The sequence below is a fragment of the Strongylocentrotus purpuratus genome, unplaced genomic scaffold (assembly GCF_000002235.5).
Source record: "Strongylocentrotus purpuratus isolate Spur 01 unplaced genomic scaffold, Spur_5.0 spur5_scaffold_1, whole genome shotgun sequence".
NCBI lineage: Eukaryota > Metazoa > Echinodermata > Echinoidea > Camarodonta > Strongylocentrotidae > Strongylocentrotus > Strongylocentrotus purpuratus.
In genome coordinates, this window is record NW_022145594.1 from 22,237,867 (window position 1) to 22,260,838 (window position 22,972).

The following is a 22,972-nucleotide window of genomic DNA, read 5'->3' on the forward strand; positions in this document are numbered from 1 at the left end:
CACTTCCAAAGGACTTCGGATATTTTTTTCTCAGGGTTAGCTCCGGCAACTGTAGCGAACAGTGCATTCAAGGAATACATCCTACCTGGTAGCCACTTACTACACCTTGGTCGAGTTTGGAACATGTAGGTTAATGCATTGCAAATGATATTAGTGCAGCGGCCGGATTCGAATATCGGCCCATGTGATTCGCAGTCCGGATAATTATCCACAAGGTACCCTCCATTGTATCTGATCACGAAGTTTAACTTTGAAAGCTGCCTCTCAAAGAAACACTGCTTTTCTACTATTTAATGAACGTCACTTAAAATATCTCTAAATATCCATACAGATGATTGCGCTTTAACCCGGGCTAATGAAATATCTCCCACCATTTCTAACTAAACAAAAGCATCCAGCACAACGAGAAAGCCAACAAATAATTGAGTGTCATTCTAAACTGCGCTTGAGTTTCTGATCATGGATTTTTCATTTTAAAACTACCTGGCTTAGGTGATTTACAGTTAGTGGATTTTCTTCCTCTCTGGCATATCTAAATGAAATCAATATAAACCAAATAGAAGAAAGAAATCATTACTGTAAAAACAAAAGTCATTTGAACAGTTTTTATTACTTTTCGTTAAAAATCATCAATTACGTTTATCAAAATATTTTTTACTTATATAGTACTTTTCTTCTAGACATAGCACCACTTTAGAGGCGACTAAACTTGAGGTCACTATATAAATTATCGTATGGTTTCGACCGCATGGCGTTTTGTATCTCTTGAAATCATTTTTCTCTTGTTAGTAGTGAAGTATCTAATGACCTGATGACCCATGATCATGGGAAATCTGATATTATACATCTTCTGATCAGTCTGGCATCCACCTTTCACAAATAAACTGAACCGGATCATGAATCATAAAAGACCACTACTCCTCCACCAAGTAATATATACATTTTTGTTACACTGTTGCCCATGAAGTTGGACACATTTATCTCTTTCCTGTTTTCATGAATGATGAAATGATTTTGACAAAAATGGTTTATGCTTGTTAAATACAGTTTGTATCTTCTCAAAACTTAACTGATCAACTTAAAGAGTAATGAGATCAGGCCAAAAAAAAAAATTGTTTGGTTGTTCTCGATTGCTTTTCTGGAGTAGGGGCGGGCGGGCGGATTTTTTTTTTTTTTTAAATTTTTTAATTTTTTTTTTTAAACTTTATTTTTTGTGTGTCTTTCCCCCCCCCCCATTTTTTTTTTTTAATATTTGTTTTCCATAAAAAAAATAAACATTGGTATTGTCAAGCATTTAAACAAACACAGTCTATAAATTACTTTAATATGTAAAAGACTAGTTTGATGTACAATGAATATCGAGACCAACACAGAAAGTATTTTGAGCTTTGAAATACAGCACCTTTTAAATCTCCATTGTACTACTTATAGCTACTTGCGCCCTCTATGTAGCAAGCAATGCCTAATCGGTGACCATTGGTCCCCCATGATCCTCTTTATCTTATATTAACTGAGAGCTGATTTGATGAGATAACCACCTGTCCAGTGACCTTAAAGGGTTGTCTAATCCCTCCTGAAAACTAGTACAGATGGGCTTTAAAATGAGTTTAAGAGTGCTCAGAACTTGATTTGAATGAACGGCATTTTGACATAGAACAATAAAAATGGCAAGTTTAATATATACCTAATTGCGTACTGAAAAGTCAAAACTGGCAACGGGACGCATTTTGATCCTTGCAAATGCATAAAATGGTGTGTTTGGCATGTAAGATTGCTCCCCCAAAACAATTAAATAAAAAACAATAAAAAAAACAAAAAACATTGAATTAAACAAAAAAATGAATTAAAAAAAAAAAAAAAAAAAAATGCGAGCGGCCAGAAAATGACGAGCGGGCGGTCGAGGAAAACCAAATGATTTTTTTTGGGCCTCATTACTTGTCCCGTTTTAAATTGTCTTACTTTTGTTTGCTTCTTCGTTCAAGATAAACAATCAAACATAAACAAATAAGTCATGCATTTTCTCGACAAAAAAATATAATAATGTAAACAAAACTGTGAAAACAACTGTTGCTGAGCTAGCGCCATGAACATTCCTGGATAAGGTGTGCGCTGTATAAGTTTACACTATTATTAGTATTATTATTATCAAATGCAAATTTGAACATAGGTTTCGTCAATTATTTAGTTTATCATTGGGCCTGGGAATTTAGAGCAATTATTTACTCGTAAGTTAGTGGTAGCGGTCATACTCTAGACAGTTGTTTCGGTTTGACCACGAATTAAAGTTTACCACATCCCTTTGATAAAAAACAGGCGTGATGAAGACTGAGCATTTAGAATACTGTCAGAGATACTAAGGAAAATTACAACGATTTAATTTCACATGAAAATGTAAAATAAATGGTGGTTATTGAATTTTTTTCTTCAACTTTATTCAATGCAGTTTTGTTTTCTTCGATACATCTTACTTCAATTGAAGATGAGAGTGAATTGTTTATAGCTTTAATACTTGGAGGTACATTGTTGCCAATAAAATTGAAAAAATATTTGTTTCCTTGCCTCTTTTCATGAAAACAATATGGTTTATTATTGATAGAATGATGTTAGTATCCTCTCAGAATTTGATTCATTAATATAAAGAGTCATCAATATTGAGCAATAAATTCCTTGAAAGAAATCGAATTTATTAATACAAAAATTAAATAATATACAATCATTTTAGGAATAGAGGTAGGGAAATTATCTTCCAACTTCATTCGCAAGAGTGTAGGCATATGTACTTTCTACCCTCAAAAGATAGCGATAAAACGTAAAGAATTGAAAGGTGAAACTCTTTTAGAAATAGGCATTTAGATTACATGTATATATGTATTGTAGATAGACAATAAATGTACTTCTTTGACATTTGTGTCAATGACAATACAGGTGTATAAGATAAGCCATTCTTAAGATGTACTTTTATTTTGAAGAAATATGCATATTATTCTTAGTTAAAGCCCTGTCTACATCTTCCTCTCAAGCAGAACATCTGTCACACCCCAAAATACATTAATGTTCACCTCTCTTTTCTTTAAAAAATCTCTTTAAAAAACTCTTATATAGATATATTGATATAATTGACTTCAACATGCAGTATAGGCAATTATTATTTACATCTCAAATTGTGATCACATTGCAAGTAATTTCTGATTTTCGTATTTTTTTTCCCTTCAATATTGAAAAGGCCACATTTGTTTCAACTGCAATATACCAGACAGAGCTACGTACACATCCACCATTAGTTACAAACACACACGCTCACACACCACACACACAAAACTCACACAAACAGATCGTGTGAAAACATTCTCATTTAAATTTCACCATACGATTTTTCTTCTGAGGACGCCCTCCTAATCAAGCGTCGCTTAAAAGGGCGGTTTCGCACGGATAGTTAGAATAATACTTTAATTAAAGACTATAATTAAAGAAATTTCAACTTCATTATCATATGTATATAAGTACATCACATTTTGATATGAAGTAAGTATTGTTTGAATATTTGTTTTACACCTTACGTCTTGTCCCTGTTTTTAAAAATTTAGTTCTTGTATTTGGAAGAAAAAAAATACAGAAATTAATGCAGAAATAAAACCAAATCAAAGAAATAATGCGAACAAGAGAGGGCTTTGTGTACAAGAATCGTAGAGATCTTATATCGGAAATCTAATGCCTCAGTCACACCTTTGCGTATTGGGCTTGCGTATTGCTGCGTATTGCCCGAACGCAGACATAGGCAGTCACACCCAATAAAGCGCAACGAAACGTGCTCACTGCGTACTCAATACGCAGACTAGCGCAAAGGCCTGCGTTTGCCACTCGCTAGTTTTAAAATTTTCTAAACTATCGCAAGCAAACGCAAGGTCAAATCACCTACGAGCGGATACGAGTGGCAACCAGTGAATGCGAGCAACATCGAGTGGCTTAGCGCAAGTATACGCAACCATAAGCACCTCTTTTTTTGGAGCGCGTGTCACTGCCTATAGCTGCGTTCCCTGCACGATTTACCTCGCCAGAGCTCGTTGTCGTTCGCATTATTGCGCGTATTGTTGCGCTGTTGCTCGCCTACCACTCGCATCAGCAAGAACTGTTGCAATTGCCGCTCGCTACGCAGCGAGTCTAGCTCGTACGCCGTTCGCTTTAGCTCTCTCTCTCACTGCGATTAGTTGCCTAGCACCAACCACCGTCGCTGCGCTTCATAACGTTATTAAATAAACATCATTCGCCTCTGCTTCTTCCTGCTGAACCAAAAGCTTAAGCTTTTGCAAGGCAGAGCGCTGCTGCTAGGCAATCTTTTTTCATAATTTTGATTTTTCTTGTAGATGTAGACTCGTCAGAAGCCCGCAAAATGACTTTTATTTATACGCCGTCGCAGCCCAAGCGAGCTGGTACGCTGTAGAGCGAGCTGGCACGCAGTAGAACGAACAACAGACGAGCTAAATCGAGCGAACACGCAGTGAGACGCAACGAGACGTACTGGTGCGAGCGGCTAGCGAGCAGCAAACGAGCAAAGAACCAGTTACATACGCAACGTGGCGAGCAAACTGCGTATTGAATCGTACTGCTATGAGCAACAGCGAGCTATAGCGTGGTCATAGGCAACCGTAGGCAGTCTTAGTACGAGCGGCATACGAGCTACCTACGAGCTAGATACGCAATAGTGTGACTGCTACCTTCAAATTTGCCGCGTATTGCTGGGAACGGCTGCGTATTGATATACCCCGTACAGCGCAGCCATACGCAGCATCATACGCAAAGGTGTGACTGAGGCATAGGGGCGTACACCACTGGATTGCATGGCGGAATAGAGAATATGTTGTATTAACAGGACATCTATATATAACCCTAAATGGTATCATGAAAACTGGTATATTACCCTAACCCTGACCCTAAATTCAAAACAATATCAGTAATAAAGCTTATTACTAACGAACAAACCTTTTTTTTTCCTTGGGAGGCCTATAAGTTTCCTCTGCCTGCAAACGATCGTAGAGGGCAGCAATTCTATTGTTAAATCATTAACAGGACAGGAAAATGTCCTGCTAATGACCATGTCTACTTGGTGACTCATTTTTTTCTTCAAACCAACATATGGGACCAACCAACCAACATATGGAACCAATATATGGAACCAACATACGGAACCAACTTGAAAGTTCTGTCAACATAACATGTCACCTACTTTGAAGAGTTTTAAGCACGCTCTAAAAGCCCTGTTATCTGTAGATGACGTGTAAATGTTTTTTTTTATTTTTCGGGGGGGGGGGGGGGGGGTTCGTGCGAAGCTAACCATTTCCCCTATTTGCCAGATTGTGATATTTGGTTGACATGGTTATCGTTATTTAATGTATTCATACATGTAATGTATCCATTTTATCCAAGTGTATTAGTTAAAGAGCAATTGAATGTAAATATGTATATACCAATTTTGGTATCCCGTGCGTTAAGCTATTTCACATTATAAAATGAACGTTTTCAATCAATTGTTTTTCTTCATTTGAATACGTGGTTATCATCTATTCTTTATTTTATTTTCATTACAAAAAAAAAAAGAAGGTCACTTGAAAATTCCATTCACCTATTTCTTGTAAATGATCAAGGATGATTCTTGAATGATCAGTTATTTCATGGGGATACCAATTAATTTGTATTTTACCTGCTTATATGCTTGTTTATTTATCTATTTTGTTTTTGATGCTGTTATTTGTTTTGTTCCTACCAAATAGGGCCTCATGGAAGACCACCAAATTGGTGATATGTGCCACCCTGTATAAATATCATAAATAAATAAATAAATAAATGTCCGTCTAATGACGCTGTTAGGTGTAATTTTCTTCGATGTCTCTTCCGCTCCCCCTCCTCCCCCCCCCCCCCCCTGGATCCACCGCTGCCAAATGATAAATGGATGGAAAAAATCTTTTCAACAAAGAAGAAAGGATATAAATAATATGAGTAGGCCACAACTTTAATCCATCTTCAATATCATCTTTATAAGTAAACATGCCTTCCTATACTTAATTCTCTCCTCCTTTTTTTTTCTTCTCTCTGTTCCATTTACAATTTTTTTTCTTTCCTATTAACTTTCTGTTATATAAAATGTAATTTTTATAGTAATATCTATAATGTTCTTTCGGTAACTGTGTTAATTTATGATGGGCGTTCCCAACTCAAGCTACGCTTTCCGAGTTTTCGCCTCCTTCCGTATCTGAATTATTTACTGTATACCCAATGTTGAAATAATTGTTACATATATCATGTATATATACATTGTGTTTCAAATTGTACTGTTGAGAAAGAAATAAATGTTAATAATAATAATAATAATAATAATAATAATAATAATAATAATAATAATAATAATAATAATAATAATAATAATAATAATAATAATAATGACTTGGTTATAAGGATTAAGACCACTACTCTATCACTAAGGCATAGCCCCTCCCATTTGGGACAATGCACGTGCTCAGACGTTACCATGGCAATCGTTTATCGCGAGCAGCTGATTGGTGCTGGCCAGCGTGGTTGTAATTTAGATGATGGGATCATGATAAGAAGGCCAACAACATTTATACATGTAGACTTTGTTGATGCACTCACCATTTTGCCGGTTCTACTGTTCATACGCCAAACTTCAGAGTAAATAACAACACTTTATCAAGGTAAGGCTGTTTGACTTTTCTTTGCTTGGACACATACTCCGGTTACAATTTATCTGGGTTTTATTTCGCTAAAAAGGGTGTGGGTTGCAGTTGGTGTTTCGGTTAGAGTTAGGGTTAGAGTTAGGGTTAAGTATAGTGATTTGTGCATGGTTAAGAATTCGGTTGGTGTTCGAAAATGACGCTAAGCAATGATTGCCAGAGCGTGTAGTAAAACCTAAATGGATACCCGTACATTGCGTACATACATCCAATCTTAATAGGGATAGAAGAAGAAGAAACTAAATAGAAGAAAAAAGAGAGACAATCTACATTATGTTGGTAGAAAACTAACCTCGAATATTAAATGTGTCACTAGAGTGGATATTATTTGAATTTTTTTCTCTTAACATTCTAACATTTTAATATCAATGTTTCAATATTTGTTTTGATGTTGATGTTATATTTTTTCTTCCTCTCCTTCTTTTCCAGTTTTCCTTCTTCTTCCTCGTTTTGTTTTATTTCTTCTTGTTGTAGTGCATGCACTTCTTTTATCTTCTTCTTCTTCGTTTTGTTCTGCTTTTTCTTCTTCTTCCTATGCTTTGCTGGTGTCCTTTCGATTGATGCTTCTAGTATTGTACTGATCCTCTAAAGTTAGCTAATGCATATAACACAATAATACTCTTTATGTACCCTGCAAAAGACCTCCCTTTGCAATTATGCATTTCTTAATTAAATCAAGGGATTGTAGATTATTTGATTTATTCAGGAATACAAATAAATCCACATGATGTTACGAAAATCCTAGAAATGGGAATTAAGGCAAAGCGTCTGAAAAGGCAGGTTTACTAACATATTCAAATGTATGGATGTTTTTTTCCTTGGAACCTAGTGACGAGTTTTACTATTAACCTGTTATTAATGAATAAACTACAATCCTCGAAATTCAGTCTGAGTACATCACTTGCTGCTATGCTGGGAAACCCTCGGGAAAGCTTTCAGGGATATACCTACAATTCAAATATTTTAGTAAACCGGACTATTGATGCGTAATGTTTTGTACCGATTGGCTATCGTTGCAAACGAACGACTGTGCCATTAGGCACTTGTGGCAAGGAAAGGTTAAACTGGCATTATCTTTGATCTTTCCCATATAGAATCATGAAGAGTGTCTTCATTGGAGCTTTTCTTCTCGCATGCCTCTCATTTGGAATAGGTAAGAATCACCTGTTTTACTGGTCGTGGATACTTCGACATTTATATCATAAATGGTTAACGTCGATCATTTATTTTCCACTTTTACAAAATTCCCCCCCCCCCAATAAAAAAAAGGAATGGAAGGTTCCGAAAATTTAGAAGCTCTAACAAATTTAAAATAGTAAATATCTCAGACTGCATGATTTCTTCAGGGATTCCAAAATAATAATGTTGATGATGATTTCAGTAATAACCATCGTATTAATAATAAGAATAACAACAATGATTCATAAATAATGATAATAATAAGGATAATACAGATGATAATGAAACCTGGGTGGAGAATGGCAATTGTAGATGAATGGCTTATCACAAGATATAACTGCCGTGATGGGGAATCGAACCCCGTACCTTTTGCTTCGTAGTCCGAGGACTTTCATCTATTATACCAAAAAAAGATTACGGCGGTGGCACAACCGGCCTGCCCCCCCCCCCACCCCCGCCCATTTCAGGTGGCCAAAAAAAAAAAAAAAATCGAAAAAAAGAAAAACAGAGAGAAAGAAAGAAAAAGAAGGAAAAGTAATCATTAATATTATGGCACATGACATACAAATTCTAATTAAATTCTCATTAATCATACCATTTATGAGATATGAAGCAAACCAAATCCATGCAGAAAGAAAGAGGGAAAGATAAATTCTGATAAATTCAAAAGGTGCTTTGCTATGCTACGCGGCAGAGCACCTAATTAATAAAGATAAATTCTGACGAAATCAATAGGTGCTTTGTTACGCTGCCGCAATTTTAGCGGCAGATTACCTATATTAATTGAGTCATAATATATATAAATTTTCCCCCGTAACATGAGAGTATATTAACCGATTTATTCTTTTAATTAGATTTATTGTTAATTGTTATTGTATAATTGTGTTAAAGGTATGCAAAGTTTTGGGAAATTTTGAAATTGGATGGATAGTAATTCTTTAAATTTTTGATATATTTGGATGCCCCTGTGGATGTATTATAAGAACTAAAAGAATTAGCCCCTAAAACACTTCTGCTTTCGAGCAAATTGAATAATCAAAATTTACCGGAGCTCCCGGTAAATTTCAAATATTTCAAATAGCGCCTAAGGCCATTCCATGGTAGCTGCGACCATGAAAATCTCAGAATATGCAGTTCCGATATATAATTTCCAAATGGGAATAGCAAATCGGTCGATTGTAGTCAAGAAACATTGTTTTAAAGCTAAAGTAATATCAGTCTTGAGAGGGCGCTATACAACATAAAGAGTTTATTATTTACAATTTTATCACTTTAGACTCGATTTCAACCGCGACAACGATCATTGAATATTGTTAAATCGCATATGCTTCCAATATGTTCATTTGAACCAAATTCATGACCCCCATACCAAAACTTTGTAATACCTTTAAGTGGGGGCAGGCTACAAGAGTCCTATCTTGCACCCCGGGGCAACGTGTCTGACACGGCCGGTTGTAGCAACTACTCCGAAGATCAATATACATTAATCTTGATCTAAGGAGACATAAACGAACGACCCCCCCCCCCCCCCCCTGTCTGCACAAGTGCGGAACACAACACAGATCAGCCATGCATCAGGTCATTCGTCTTCCGTGTGCATGGCTGATCGTCTTTTGTCAACTCTGTTTGTTGCAACGTCAGGCAGCAAGTAAAAACGAAACCGTTTGATCAAATTATGGAAATGCAAACATTACTTTAAACAAACAGAACGTTGTTATTCCTGGCTCATATGAAAGGGGAGAAATTGAACTTTCTAGAAATGTAATTTTCCTCTTGAAATTCAAATACCGCCCGCCAAATGACTTTTTGGTTTCCTCTATTAAAATTGCTTTTAATAGCTTATGCGTGAAATATGCATCATCTAAGTTACACCAAATGAAAAAAGAGGATCTAAGCATTATACATATGTGTCATTTATTAATTATAATTGTTATTAAGTTAAGATAAAACATCGATAGTTTTCGGCTTCATTTTTTTCTGGAACGCACTGTATAATTCAATACATTTTTTTTGTTCCAAACACTACATCGTAGCCATTCATTGAATTGGGCAACTGTTTTTGCATTGAACAGAAGTAATATTATCACACAAAACAAATTTAAATATCGTTATAACACGACTAAAATGCTACTACTATGCTAGCCACAACGTATTTTGTTGAGATCCCCAAGGGTGAACGCGCTTATGAGAAAAATCAACAATTTCTGATATATCTTGTTAACGTCAACCGGGAGAGCTGGCCGTGAAAAGTCACAATCCAGGGACTGAAGGACCAATTTGAGATTCGCAAACATTTAACGATCTCATATGTCAAACACTCAGAACCTTTTTATTATTGGTCTGATTTATTTCAAACTTACCCTTCCTTTACTCTAATTCATAATGATTTATGTCATCATGACATAATTAAGAGAAGGCCAGACAAAATAAATATGAAAAACCCATATTTTCCCAATTTAAGAGTTTAGGATGTTTTCTTTTATGACTTTGTCGTAAGGATTTGCCAATTCTGAAATGCCTAATTTAAGTTTAAACAGGGAATGTACATATTTCTTCATTTTGTGTAATCGCATGCGAACGTAATACCAAAAAATCTCCTTGCAGACAAGGTTAGACGATTCAAACAAAGTCTCTAAAAGCAACTCTTAATTGTAATCGAGACGGGCCTTTGTTTACAAAACTTGTTACAGAGTGGTTTTGAGCCTTTAGTGAGCTCTACCAGAACCTATTGTATAGCATACCAGCATATATGGGGTTTTCTGCAATCAGATATTCACCGTCTTCTAAACTTGGTAATTAATACCGCAATAGGGAATCAAGTGTGAGTCAGATTACGATAAGAAAACGGTTTCGATAAGCACCAGCGTATTTTTTATAATCAATTTCATATTTCCAAGGTAAAATGAAGTTCACTTGTATCAATATTCTGTTTCACCAATGTCTGCAACAGATTCGTGTAGACCAATAGATTAATCTATTATTGAAGCTGATAATTATTATTTTTTTATTTACAAGACCTATTCTGTTTTTTTTATTCACAACACTCATTGTTGGAATATGTTTTGGTCAGCTCTTCATTCATACCCTTATCCTGCAGATTCGAAACAGATAAGAAATATCCTGTCTCTCCTCTCTTAATTGACATCAATTGTGTTTAATGACAATCTTTTTCTTTATTAGGAGAAGTTTCTCCATATGAGTAAACGCATATTGAGTTTAAATGTTCAGTCGAATTAGATTGCTTTTGAAAACAACCAGTCTTTGTAATAGAATGAATGTATCGTTTGAATATGAAAATTAATAAGGTAAAAACCTTCGTTTAATATATTTTGCATTTTCCCAAAAAGGTTTCCTAGGGAGAAACCTAAACCATACATACAGGTTTGTTCTACAAAGCCTATAACATTTAAAGGAAAAATGCTCTTAGAGTTTGACATTTCCAATTGCCTGGCAAGCTTAAATATCTATCGATGGTAGTTTTTTGAAAAAATGTTACAATTACCGCCCAGTAAAATATTGAAGTGAAGGAATAAAAATTAAGAAAGTAACTTAACTCATAGCCTGCCATAAGGATGCATGCACGCTATTGTTATAGTGCCATGTACACCTCAGCAAGCTAATGCTCCTCTGCTTCTTGTATGTCTGCACGCATATTAAATAGCAGTTATTGTTCATGCCCATTGGACTGTGCCTAGTGTTTTGCACGTTAATCCGATTATCTCATTATAAACTTGGCACTGCGGGGATTTGGGGCCTGGCACAATGGAGATTAACCCGGTGGCAGGATAAAGGGTATGCCCTTGTCTTGGATGTTTGCAACCCCCTCCCCCGCCCTACCCTCCCAATGACCACCGCATAGGCCAACACCCACTTAAACTAATGTTTATTCTTGTTATATAATTTTCATTACAAAATAAAATTATGATATAATGTTACATTTATGTCTTTTTTCCTGGATCAGGCCAGGGTCTCGAGTGTTCGGCATGTGCATCCATGACAACAACATCCGGTGCCTCTTCGCTTGGAGAGTGTGATGAAGGGAGCTTACCGAAGATAACGTGTTACGAGAACCAGACTTCCTGTGCACGTGCTACGATCGATGGTAATAACTAATTAAAAATGATAAAAGGCCTAGTAACTAATTCAAAGATGATGCTTTAACGGTCGAACATTCAAACAGAATTAATTTGAGGCATCAAGTAATTAAGATAGCATTTGATATTCAGGAATGAGCCGCGTTATCAAAAGATATGGTTAATACAATCATGATGATAATGATGATGATTATAAAAATGATAATTTTGTATAACGATAATAGCAAATATTATACTAATAATGGTTATAATACTAATAGTAACGAAAGCAATAGTAGTGGTAATGAAAATAATAATAAAAAAAAAAAACTACTACTACTACTACATTTCAGATTTGTTAACTATTTACTACCCTCGAACTACTCTGCGATCTGCAGGTAAATACCTGCTTGAGAGTCGTAAAACACGCTCTCTTCTAGGGAATTGATCATTTACTGCCTGTGCATCGAGATTGTGGAACGATCTTCCCCAAATCGTTAGGTGTTGTCACCAGTTATCTACTTTGAGAACTCCACTAAAGATATACCTATTTCAGATTGCTTCCAATTATTCACTGCTTTTGGGTCTTTCCCAGTAAAAATCATGAACAGACATTTTTTGTAGTTTTTTTCAGTCTCATCAGCACCTTTGATTAGGCAACTAGATATTGGCGCTCTATAAATACCTGGATTGGAATAAGAATCATAATGATTAACAATAATAAAGGAAAAGTAATGATACAATGTATATAAGCAAAATCATTCACATTGTATTTTCAAAATTCATCCTATTTTTATTATCTGACCTCTTCCTTTATCAGGGTACGGCCCGTTCAGTCAAGGCCAGAATGAACATCCTGTGTATGGACCCTTCAATGGCACTGTATGGGGCTGCGTTGGAACACCCATTGACAACACGTGCATATGGGATAACGCCGCTCGATCTGAATTGCTAAGGGGTATTTCTAATCGTCCTGGTGACTACGGAAACTCTTTGCCGCTCTTCGGTAACTTCTTAGCCCTACTGCAGTCAAACAAGACAGCGCTGTATGGAAATAAGGTTTGCCCCTGCAAGGGTAGCATCTGCGGTGGGAGTGGTGGTTCTTCTGAATATGGAGGAAACGCTGGTTCGCTGAGAACAGACGTGATGATTGTCCTGGGATTCTTTCTCGTAGCTGTTTTTACTAAACAGTCTTAAACATGATGGCAACGACTTTAATTTCAAGAAATCAACCTTTGGCTAAGTCAATAAAACTGCCCATTACCTCTTGAAATGTACGAACATTACAAAAGTATGTTATTCGACGCGTATTACTACTTCGAATGCATCTAATACAATTAGTGATAACAAATGATAATGATAAATACAATAGTTACATGAAGGATAATAATACGATAAATAATAATAATAATAATAATAATAAGAAGAATTAAAATATTAATATAACTACTACTACTACTACTACTAATACTACTAATGCTAATAGTAATTATATTAATAATCATGATATCGTTATTAAAAATAATAAATATATTAATTATACAAGTTATCATGATGATAATAATTAAACCAATAATATTAACAATAATGATACTATAATATCGTTATAAGTGATAATAAATTTATTAATAATAATAATAATAATAATACTCAGTTTTTATATAGCGCTTATTAAAATCACTAAGCGCTTCCAACCTTGGAGATTGTTACCCCGGCTTTAGCTGTGCTGCCATTGCGGCGCTCTAGCATTTCAAAGAATTATTTCCTGCCGGGTAATATAAGTCATGATAATAATAATAATAAAACCAATGATAATAATCATGATAATAATAGCGTTTTAAGTGATAATAAATATACTAATAATATTAATTATCATAATGATAATAATAGAACCAATAATAATAACTACAATAACATCGTTAACCATTATCCCGGCAGTAGCCGAGCTACCCCGATAATTCACTCAGCCATTTGAGGAATTTCTTTCGTACCTGGTACCCATAGTATAGCCTGGCCGGTAAAAAGTGGCAAACGCGGATTTACGAACTTCTAATTATTTGATGCACATGTAATGCATGAGCATCATTTCTATAGGCTCAATTTAAATTACGATGGTTATAATGATATAGCCGGCGAGTTGATTTCTTGAAAGTCTTTTCATTCGTTTCATCATTTATCAATTAGGTAATACTTGGCTAGAATTACATCACTATACATAATCATTTTGTTCATAATCAAACAATACTTCTGTCTTCCAGAGAAAATTTAAGATCGGGTTCCAAAGAATTTTAGAGTAATCACATTCATAAAATAGATAACATTAATTTTCTGTCCGTTTGCACTTTAAATAATAATCATGATCAGATTTCTTGTTAAGATATATATATTCTATACATGCTAATATGTTATCGAGTAATTTCAAATTCAAATGTTTTAATCGTTGTTCCTTGAATATTCCCCATAAATTAGCTTTGAATTTATAAAGGTTCTTAAATATTATCTGCGATTTTTTTATTGTTTTTTAACTGATATATCATGAAATACTTTGGTTGTCAATCCAAAGTAATGAACACATTTTTTTTTCACATTTTGATTTTCTTTTCTTGTCATGGCTCATAGACTTCCAATGTAATTTAGTAACCTTATTTGAATAATTATGTCCAATACAAAGTATTTATTTTGCCCGATTTATATCCTCATCCTCTTTTGCGTCAATGATGTCCCCAATAAATATTATTTTTCTTTTTCGTTTGGTCTTTTATGTATGTGTTTCCACGCAGAGCTGCATTCTAATATTAGTGAACTCATAACAGGATTTATTTACATGTAGACATTTTTTCATGCCGAAATACATTGTTGCTGAAATAAAGGAATATTTCTAGGAACTTTTGCTTTTTAGCCTTTGAAGGAACTGATCTTAAAGAATACAAATTATGATTGGGTCAACTGATGAAGGAAGTTTGAAAATAACATATTTTGGTTTGCAAAGTTTTGCTTTTAAAAGTAATTGGCTTTATAAGTTAATGGAAAATAAAGATCATAATTTTAAATGAAAGATAGTCCGACAATTACATTTGAACTATCTTAATCCCAACTTCAATGAGTTTCTTAAAAAACAACGTTTTTCCTGAATATGCTCTTAAGGTTTGCAACTTTTAACGTTGAACATATGATCTTGTCGCACACTGTTTCTGGCTGTCGACCTTGTAAAAAAAAGAATTCATAGAATTAAACGCATCTTCCAAAAGGAACTAATTTTTTAAGCATATTTATGACGAAGTCATATTGTAATAATAATCAGAATCAAGATGGTCATCATATTTCAATAGACTGAGATATGAAATGTGTATGGTAAATGTTAAATAGAAGGCACTCACTTCGCTCCGTGCACAGGTTAGCATATTCAAAACACATTATTGTTAAAGAAAAATCAAAAATTGAGAGAAAACTGGTCTGTAAAAGGGCAAAAACAAAACGACAAAGGAGAAGCAGATAGGCAAAAGTTTGAAGAAAATCCGTTTAACGAGATGAAAGTTATGAATTTCTGAATGTTGTAATCATTATACGAATTAAAGGGAATTTAGAATTTGCCGAATCAGTGTGAGGTAGTTATCTCAAAACCAAAACAATATTAATAATGCTAGCCATTCTAAGACACTTCTGATTCCTTATTCCAAAAAAAATGTTTCAATTTATTTGAGGTTTCAATAGACATGATTTCCTAATATTTTGATTTTTCCAGATCGAACGGTTTTACAGGCATTTCCGCTCCTTCTATTATTTATTCCAACAGAAAGTCTTCGCTATCTATCTTGGGGTGGTAGAATTATTTGTTTTTATTAAATTTCTAAATTATTTAAGTATTTTCCCTGTCACTTAAATGAAGAAAAGGGGCACAATATCGGATCACCCGTTTTTTTAAAGCCATTAAACAAATTATGTCCACTGTCCATCACTCTGCAAAAAAAAAACATGCAAAGTACTTTGAAAAAAGTTATATTATTATTGGAGGATAGTTTTTAAAGAAAGAAAACGAATCGCATCTGGGTGTTCGGCAAAGTCATAATATACTAAATAATTAGTTTTCTTTGGAAGTGAAATCACAATTCACCAACGATTTGCCACTTTGTTTCCACTTTATTCTTCTGAATATCCTCCGAAAGAAATTCTTTCTGATATTTTTTAATTTGTATTAAAAGTATGGTGATTTAGGTCTATATTATGATACTTGGGGAACAAAGGCTACATTAATAAATACAAGTGAAGGAAAACGACATGCTGCAACTGAAGTGATTCTTGCTCTTCTTCTTTTCTTTTCTTCTTCTTCTTCTTCTTTTTGGTTTGATTGGTTCGATTTTTTGTTTTACCTGACTGTTAAGAAAACATTTGTATGCTTGTAAGTAAGCAACCAGGGGACTGACGGATTTACCTTTATGTCAATACAATACAATAGTCATTTCTATAGCGCTCTTACAAACTAACTGTTGTTTCACAGCGCTTTACATAAAAGTTATCAAAGAATCTATTGTTGATCATGGAAAGCATCGTCGCCAGCTTTGGTGTATGTTCGAGGAACGTGTAGCAGGGTGCTGTCAGTACACGGGTGAAGGCCAGGACGAGCAGATTGGTAGGGTACGATGAGAGAATTGAGATACACTGGAGCTTTGTTTTGGATGCATTTGTAGAAGGACTTGGTAATGAGGATAAATGCCTTACCAAAGGGCAATAGCGCATCAAATTGGTTTCGCACCCCCTCCAAAATGTTAAAACGATGATGTAGAAGGTGAAATCTAAGCCATGATGTTCATGTACTACTTATTTAGTAGTGAGGAGGCGGCACCAAATGAATTCGCCAGTGCCTTTTGGCAAGGAATTCATCATATTCATTGGAGAGGATTTACGACGGTTGGTACCCCGGTTGCTTACAAGTATACATATGATTTCTTAGTAGTTAAGCAAAATAAACCATCACATCAAACCAAGCCAAACCATTCACGGTCTTTTATTCATGTTGATGTATTAACTTGTCTTGGTCATGGGCAAGATTATGACAAGCGGTTGGAAGGGGTGGAAGCGGGGAGGGGGGGGGGGGGGGGGGAGTGAACTTCCCATGCACACATTTTCTGAAACTGTACAGAGTATAGAAGACGTAGTTATCAATTACACTAAACACTGATTATCCTTTGAACTTTCTGTATTACTTAATGTGTCACCTTGGAGCTATCGTCCAGTTAATAAATTACGATACCGGCCAAAACTTGGTAGAAAAATTATCCACAAAAAAACTAAACAATAATTTCGGCTCAAAATGTATTTTTAACGCAATATACAACACAATGACAATAATATCAACTTGAAGGTACTTTAATTAATCATTAAATGACACATAACCAATGGTGCTGTGAGGTTTTGCTTAAAAGTTATCTTGAAACTCTTTTTAAATACACTAAACACGTTCTCAATATAATAATACGGATGCAGTTAATACAATTATGGGTAAAAAAAATGCCATTTGTGTTTAAATCAAGTCAATAACTTGGGGTTGCTATAACTTTTCACTGGAAAGAGGTATAAGTCTTTCGTTCTGCACAACACTGTACACGGCGAATTCTGGGAAGGTTTACTAATAAAACAGACCTCCGATTTTGATCTTTGGAAATGTTTGTTGATACAATGAATTTTTCAAAATTAAATCACATAAATGTCACGTCAAAATTGTGATGCTGATTAATCTCAATTCCATTGAACCTCGTACCATAATGTAGCCTATTTTTTTTTTGTTAATATGACATCAAACCCATGGTGATTCAGGGTTTCTTATTAAAAAAACTTTTTATTTTTCCTATGCGCCTCGGAATAGAATTGTCTAGATAGACGGCGCTACAGAAATGCCTATTTTTATCATTATTATTATTATTATTATTATCAAGAAGACCCGCATTTTTAGGGGTGACCGCTACAAATTAACAAAGAAAAAATTCTGAAATATTGTAAAACAATTTGAATAAACAAGATATGGTTAGTTTGTAAAGTAGTGGCAAACAACTCAAAAGCTAAGCAAGATATTTGGCTTTGGGCATCCAAAGCATCTGAGGTTACAGGGATGAGAGCAGCAATGAAACCACGTATTGCGGGATTTGGTTTTAGGATGGAGAGCGAGTATCGCCAAAAGCTTTTATTTCTAGAAGGAAATGGCAAAGTGGAATGAATAATTTTAAAGACTCTTGGAAAAACAGGTTGACATAAAATATTCTTTATTAAAGGTAATACAAAGTTTAGGGAAATTTTGAAAATTGGCTGGATAGTGATTCTTTACAATGTTGCCCCTTTGGATGTATTACTAGAACTAGAAAAATTATCCCGTAAAACACTTCTGTTTTGGAGAAAAATAGAATATCACAATTTACCGTTGCTCTCAGATAAACTTTGATAAATTTAATAAAATGGTAGCTGTGACCATTAAAATTTCAGAAAATGCAGTAGTAATATTTCATTTTTAAACGGGAATAGCCAATCGGTAAAATTTAGTCAAGAAACATTGTTTTATAGCTAAATTTATATCTTGACTTTGAGAGAGAGCTATACAACGAAAAGAGTTTATTATTACAATTTCATCACTTTAGACTCGATTTCAACCGTGATAACGATTACTGATTACTGTAGGACCGCATATGCTTCCAATATGTTCATTTGAACCAAATGTATGACCCCATACCAAAACTCTGTATTACCTTTAAACGAGTGTATCAAACTTCAACAACATCAATATCTCCGAAAAAGAATATAATGTTGTAACTTTTTTCCCATTGTTGATAACAAATTATGTGCTCTCAATGTTTAAAGTTATGGAAAGCCTGCTGTGTTGGGAGGATTTTTGCATGACTGCTCTTTTACAGGATGGACCACAGTGGTATGGCGGTGAAGGTTAAATAATAGGCCCTGGGTTCGATCCCCGCTCGGTGCGCACTACCATAATGGGTATATATGGCATTTCAGGGGAAATCGATATCTACAGGACCATTCAGACGATAAGACACAATGCGAATGAACGTTATGGTTGTTGTTGTTCAAGATAAAGGTGAGTTCTGGTTATCAGATTGCATTGTGAAAGAAAATGTGTGGAATGGATCAGAACAAATTGATCATGAAGCATGTAAGTATTGGTGTGTACTGCAGAGTTCTTGAGTCATCTAAATCATAATAAATTTGGCCCAGTCTTGGTAAAGAAACAAGCACTGTACACAGAAAAATGTATATGGGACTACACAAATGATGTCGGAGCTACTAACCTTGATTTCCTAATCTCTCTATGCTCATTACTCAGCCAGTATACATTTTCTAAAAAATTGTTTGGCAAATGACATTTATTTGTAATCTTGAACATTCAGTGTAAGATTCGTTTGATTCTGTGAGAATGTTTTTTTTTTTAAACCAGAACCCACCTGTATCTTCAATAATGTCGTTACTATTGGTTAATGTTCTTGTTCTTTATATTATTGTTTTTATTATTATCATTCGTAGAATTATTATTATAGTTATCATCATTATTTGTATTATTATTTTTACCAATAATATTATTTCAATGTTGTTATTGTTATTATAGTTGTTAATGTAAGTTTTCTTTTTTATTCGAATATCATTACGTTATCTTATCTACCATGGTCTTACAGTACCGTATTTATTTCTCAATACATTCATTTAACAATTGGATTGAAAGTGTACTGAGGAGGTACCCAGACGCACATTGTTTCGGGCGTTGCTGTCCTTAGCGTTCGGCATTTATAGGCTGGAAAATCACATAGGGCCTATGTTTTCTCAAATCCCGATTTCTTGAAAGATTTAGTTTAAAACAACATTTAAAAGCTTGGTTAAATATAAAACTAGTGCAGCTCTTTGTTCTTTATATGCATTTGATACTCAAGTCTGCAGAAAATACAATAGAAAACTTATTTTATCATTGTACAACTGAAATTGAGATAGAATTAAGGTTTGCGATCAAATGTGGTAGGAGGATGTACATTTTCCTAATAAGGACACGGTTTCAAAGAAAATAACGCTTGAAGCGTTAGGCTACACAATAATACAATAACCATGCTTTATGTAAACATATGAAAGAGAGAGAGAAAATAAAAATCACCTTTCAGATAAATTGCTTGACTGGTTGCTTAGTTTTATTCATATTCCTTGCATAATTAACAAAGCACAATACATTTTACATAACATTTCTTTATTAAGGAATATGGAAGTATAAATCTTAGGTCACAGTAATTACTGACAGGAAAGACTGTTCAGTAAACCATTAAATGGAAAAAAGTAATCCCACTCTTAAAAAACTACGCAGTTTGCATTTAGGTTCAACTACTGACAGTTTACAAAAACAGATTACAGAAACACTAGACTGAGACAAAACAAAAATAGACAAAATCCACCTAATTTCTAAGCGCTCTATTTAACAAATACAATGGTAAACAATTACATATTAAACTAAACAAACAATTCCAAATAAACATACAAATTACAATACATACGAAATATTCATCAATGTGAACAGAGTAACTTAATCATTAAAAGCAATTTAGAATAAATGTGTATTGAGACAATTTTGTAATTGTTTGACAGTCTGACAGTTTTTGACAGCGTTATAGTGTTTTACCACAATTTAGACCGAATAAAAAAATATCAGTGCAGGGACCTTTATGCTCAACTCTGTACAGACACGAGTCCGGTGAATTAAATGTGGCATGCAGATAGATGTTTTTAATACTTAAGTATTTAGGATAAAGAGCCACTTGGAGCTTGATCATGGGGGACCCGTTGTGCCCATTACAAAATGGCCACCATCGGGAAGAAAACTTTCCTAGTTCATCAAATTGAGTATAGTTTAGATATGCCAATTATTATACAATATTTCTGGATCTCAAAATTCGGACAAGTGCTTTATTCGGACATTCCTTTTTAAATAAAGGGCCATTGTATATTTCTTAATTTAAAGAAAGAAGACAAAACTTGACAAATATGAGTAAGATACTTCCAGTTATGATCAGACAAAAAAACATGTCTTTGAAATCAACAAAATGTGTCACGCAGGTATCCGACCAAAAGGCCGCAAAAAATATTTTCTGATCCTTGTTTTCACTTTTTTAATGGTAAACCACAACTTTGGAATCAGCTTTATATGAAAGCTCAAGTTGCGATGGCCCACAAAAAGACAATTTTTAATTTTGCTAATTTCATTCACCAATCATCAAGATTGTCAACAAAATCAAAATGTTTTCGGCTTAAATACATTACTCTTTAGAAGATAGGAAAGTTTTATAAACATGTACATAACAGAATTCTTTTTTTAAGAAGGTCGTCACATTCAAAATGGCCTTCATTGTGATTTGAGCTTTGACTTTAATATTTACATTGACAAGTTTACACTGATTCTTGATGCTTATATCTTGGTATAGAGAAATAATTTGGTAAGCTGTACATTTTAGGATACAAAATAGGTCAGTATAGAACTCAACACCATTCATATCTTATTGTAGAAATAAACATGAACGAAATACCTGAATATCATGAATAAACGTATACAAATCTTCTTTAGCATTTCATTCCAAAGTATACAACGATCAGATACAAAAGGATTATTTTCCCTTTTCATCTCTGCGGCTATACTCAGAAATGTCTTGAAGGCGCAAGCTAAACATCCTAAGATTTTGTTAAGATGCCAATTAAACTGCTAAGATAACGTACATCCATAATCCGTCAGCATGCGAACTCTTTCCTACCATCCTTGATGATTGATTGCCAATTCAAACTCATTATTCAAAGCATGAGCCGTTTTGAAACTTTTGCAGGATTTTTCAAATTATTAGCATTTGAAAATGAACATCTCCTTTAAAATCATTTCAAAATTGTTTTCTACCTATAATAAAATTAAAACTAAAAATCAATGCATTTTTGGGAGCACTAAGATATTTCAGGCTTTTTGGGGCTATTTTGTTTTCATGGGCATCTATGCTACATCTGTTACTTATTTCAAAGGTTTAACGTTTGTGTGACGAAAGTTATGCATATTTTACTCATAGCCAACAATTAGTGATTTAACCATATTTTTTATATACGGAATATTGATTTTACACAGTACAAATCGATGATATATTTTCATATAATGGGTTATGAAAAAAATATATAATGCGGGACCACATTTGAAAAAAGGGCATTACAGACCCAGTGCCCAGAACTATTCAGCATAAGGAATCTATTTCCATGCCAACTATTATGCTTCTATAACAAGAGATAACAAGTAAAGTGCATAATTCCTTCCATATCCAGCACCATTTGATGCACTATTTATTCTTTAGAGTATTTAGGAAGAAGATATATCTTCTTCGAGATCCCTTGTTTAACGACCTCTACACATTGACCATTTCCATTGTAGGCCTTCTTAGCAACTTTTCCTGTTACCTGGAGTAAAAGAAGTAGAATCGATGAATTAGGAAAGCGGTTGATAAATGCATGCATGTGTATCATATACCAGGATATATAAAAAGGTATACAATTGTATGAACTCATCATCATAATATATACAGTAATTAATTTCAATCTAAACATAAATCAGACAGAACCAATGATTATTTTCGGCTAAGACCCAAACAGGAGATTCCTGGATCAGCCCTGTCGACAGGGCTTGCAAACGAACGTGTGCGATTACTTGTTGCGACAATAAGGAATATTTAATATATCATTACAAATATGCCTTTTGAATATTCTGACTAGATTTCCTGAATATTTATAGATAAGAGGATTACTGATCATTGGGATATTAAGCAAAATCATTGCCTAAATATTTGTTTTATTCAAGGATATGTCAACTTTCCTTTCGTTATATCACATTGGTGACACACGTATAAGCCATCTGTCGGCAGGAATGACCAAATATAAGTTGGCTTCTAACAAAAAGACAACGTTGGTCCTGACTGATATTCC

The 22,972-nt window shown here is 34.3% G+C and overlaps 1 protein-coding gene across 1 annotated transcript; it reads left to right on the forward strand.

The window, feature by feature from the left end:
• The first annotated feature begins 6,621 nt into the window (after positions 1–6,621).
• LOC100890699 lies at positions 6,622–13,390 on the forward strand. The gene is made up of 4 exons (XM_003730798.3): positions 6,622–6,704; positions 7,838–7,896; positions 11,884–12,024; positions 12,816–13,390. Exons 2-4 carry the CDS (start codon positions 7,842–7,844, stop codon positions 13,190–13,192), a joined length of 573 nt encoding a protein of 190 aa, XP_003730846.1. The 5' UTR covers positions 6,622–6,704; positions 7,838–7,841; the 3' UTR covers positions 13,193–13,390.
• The last annotated feature ends 9,582 nt before the right edge of the window (positions 13,391–22,972 follow it).

What these genes read in the sequence shown, in the direction of transcription:
- LOC100890699 (XM_003730798.3), top strand. Translation starts at nt 7,842, where the DNA reads ATGAAGAGTGTCTTCATTGGAGCTTTTCTTCTCGCATGCCTCTCATTT. An exon ending in ATGCCTCTCATTTGGAATAG is followed by an intron (nt 7,897 to 11,883) that starts GTAAGAATCACC and finishes TTCCTGGATCAG; the next exon opens with GCCAGGGTCTCGAGTGTTCG. An exon ending in TGCACGTGCTACGATCGATG is followed by an intron (nt 12,025 to 12,815) that starts GTAATAACTAAT and finishes TTCCTTTATCAG; the next exon opens with GGTACGGCCCGTTCAGTCAA.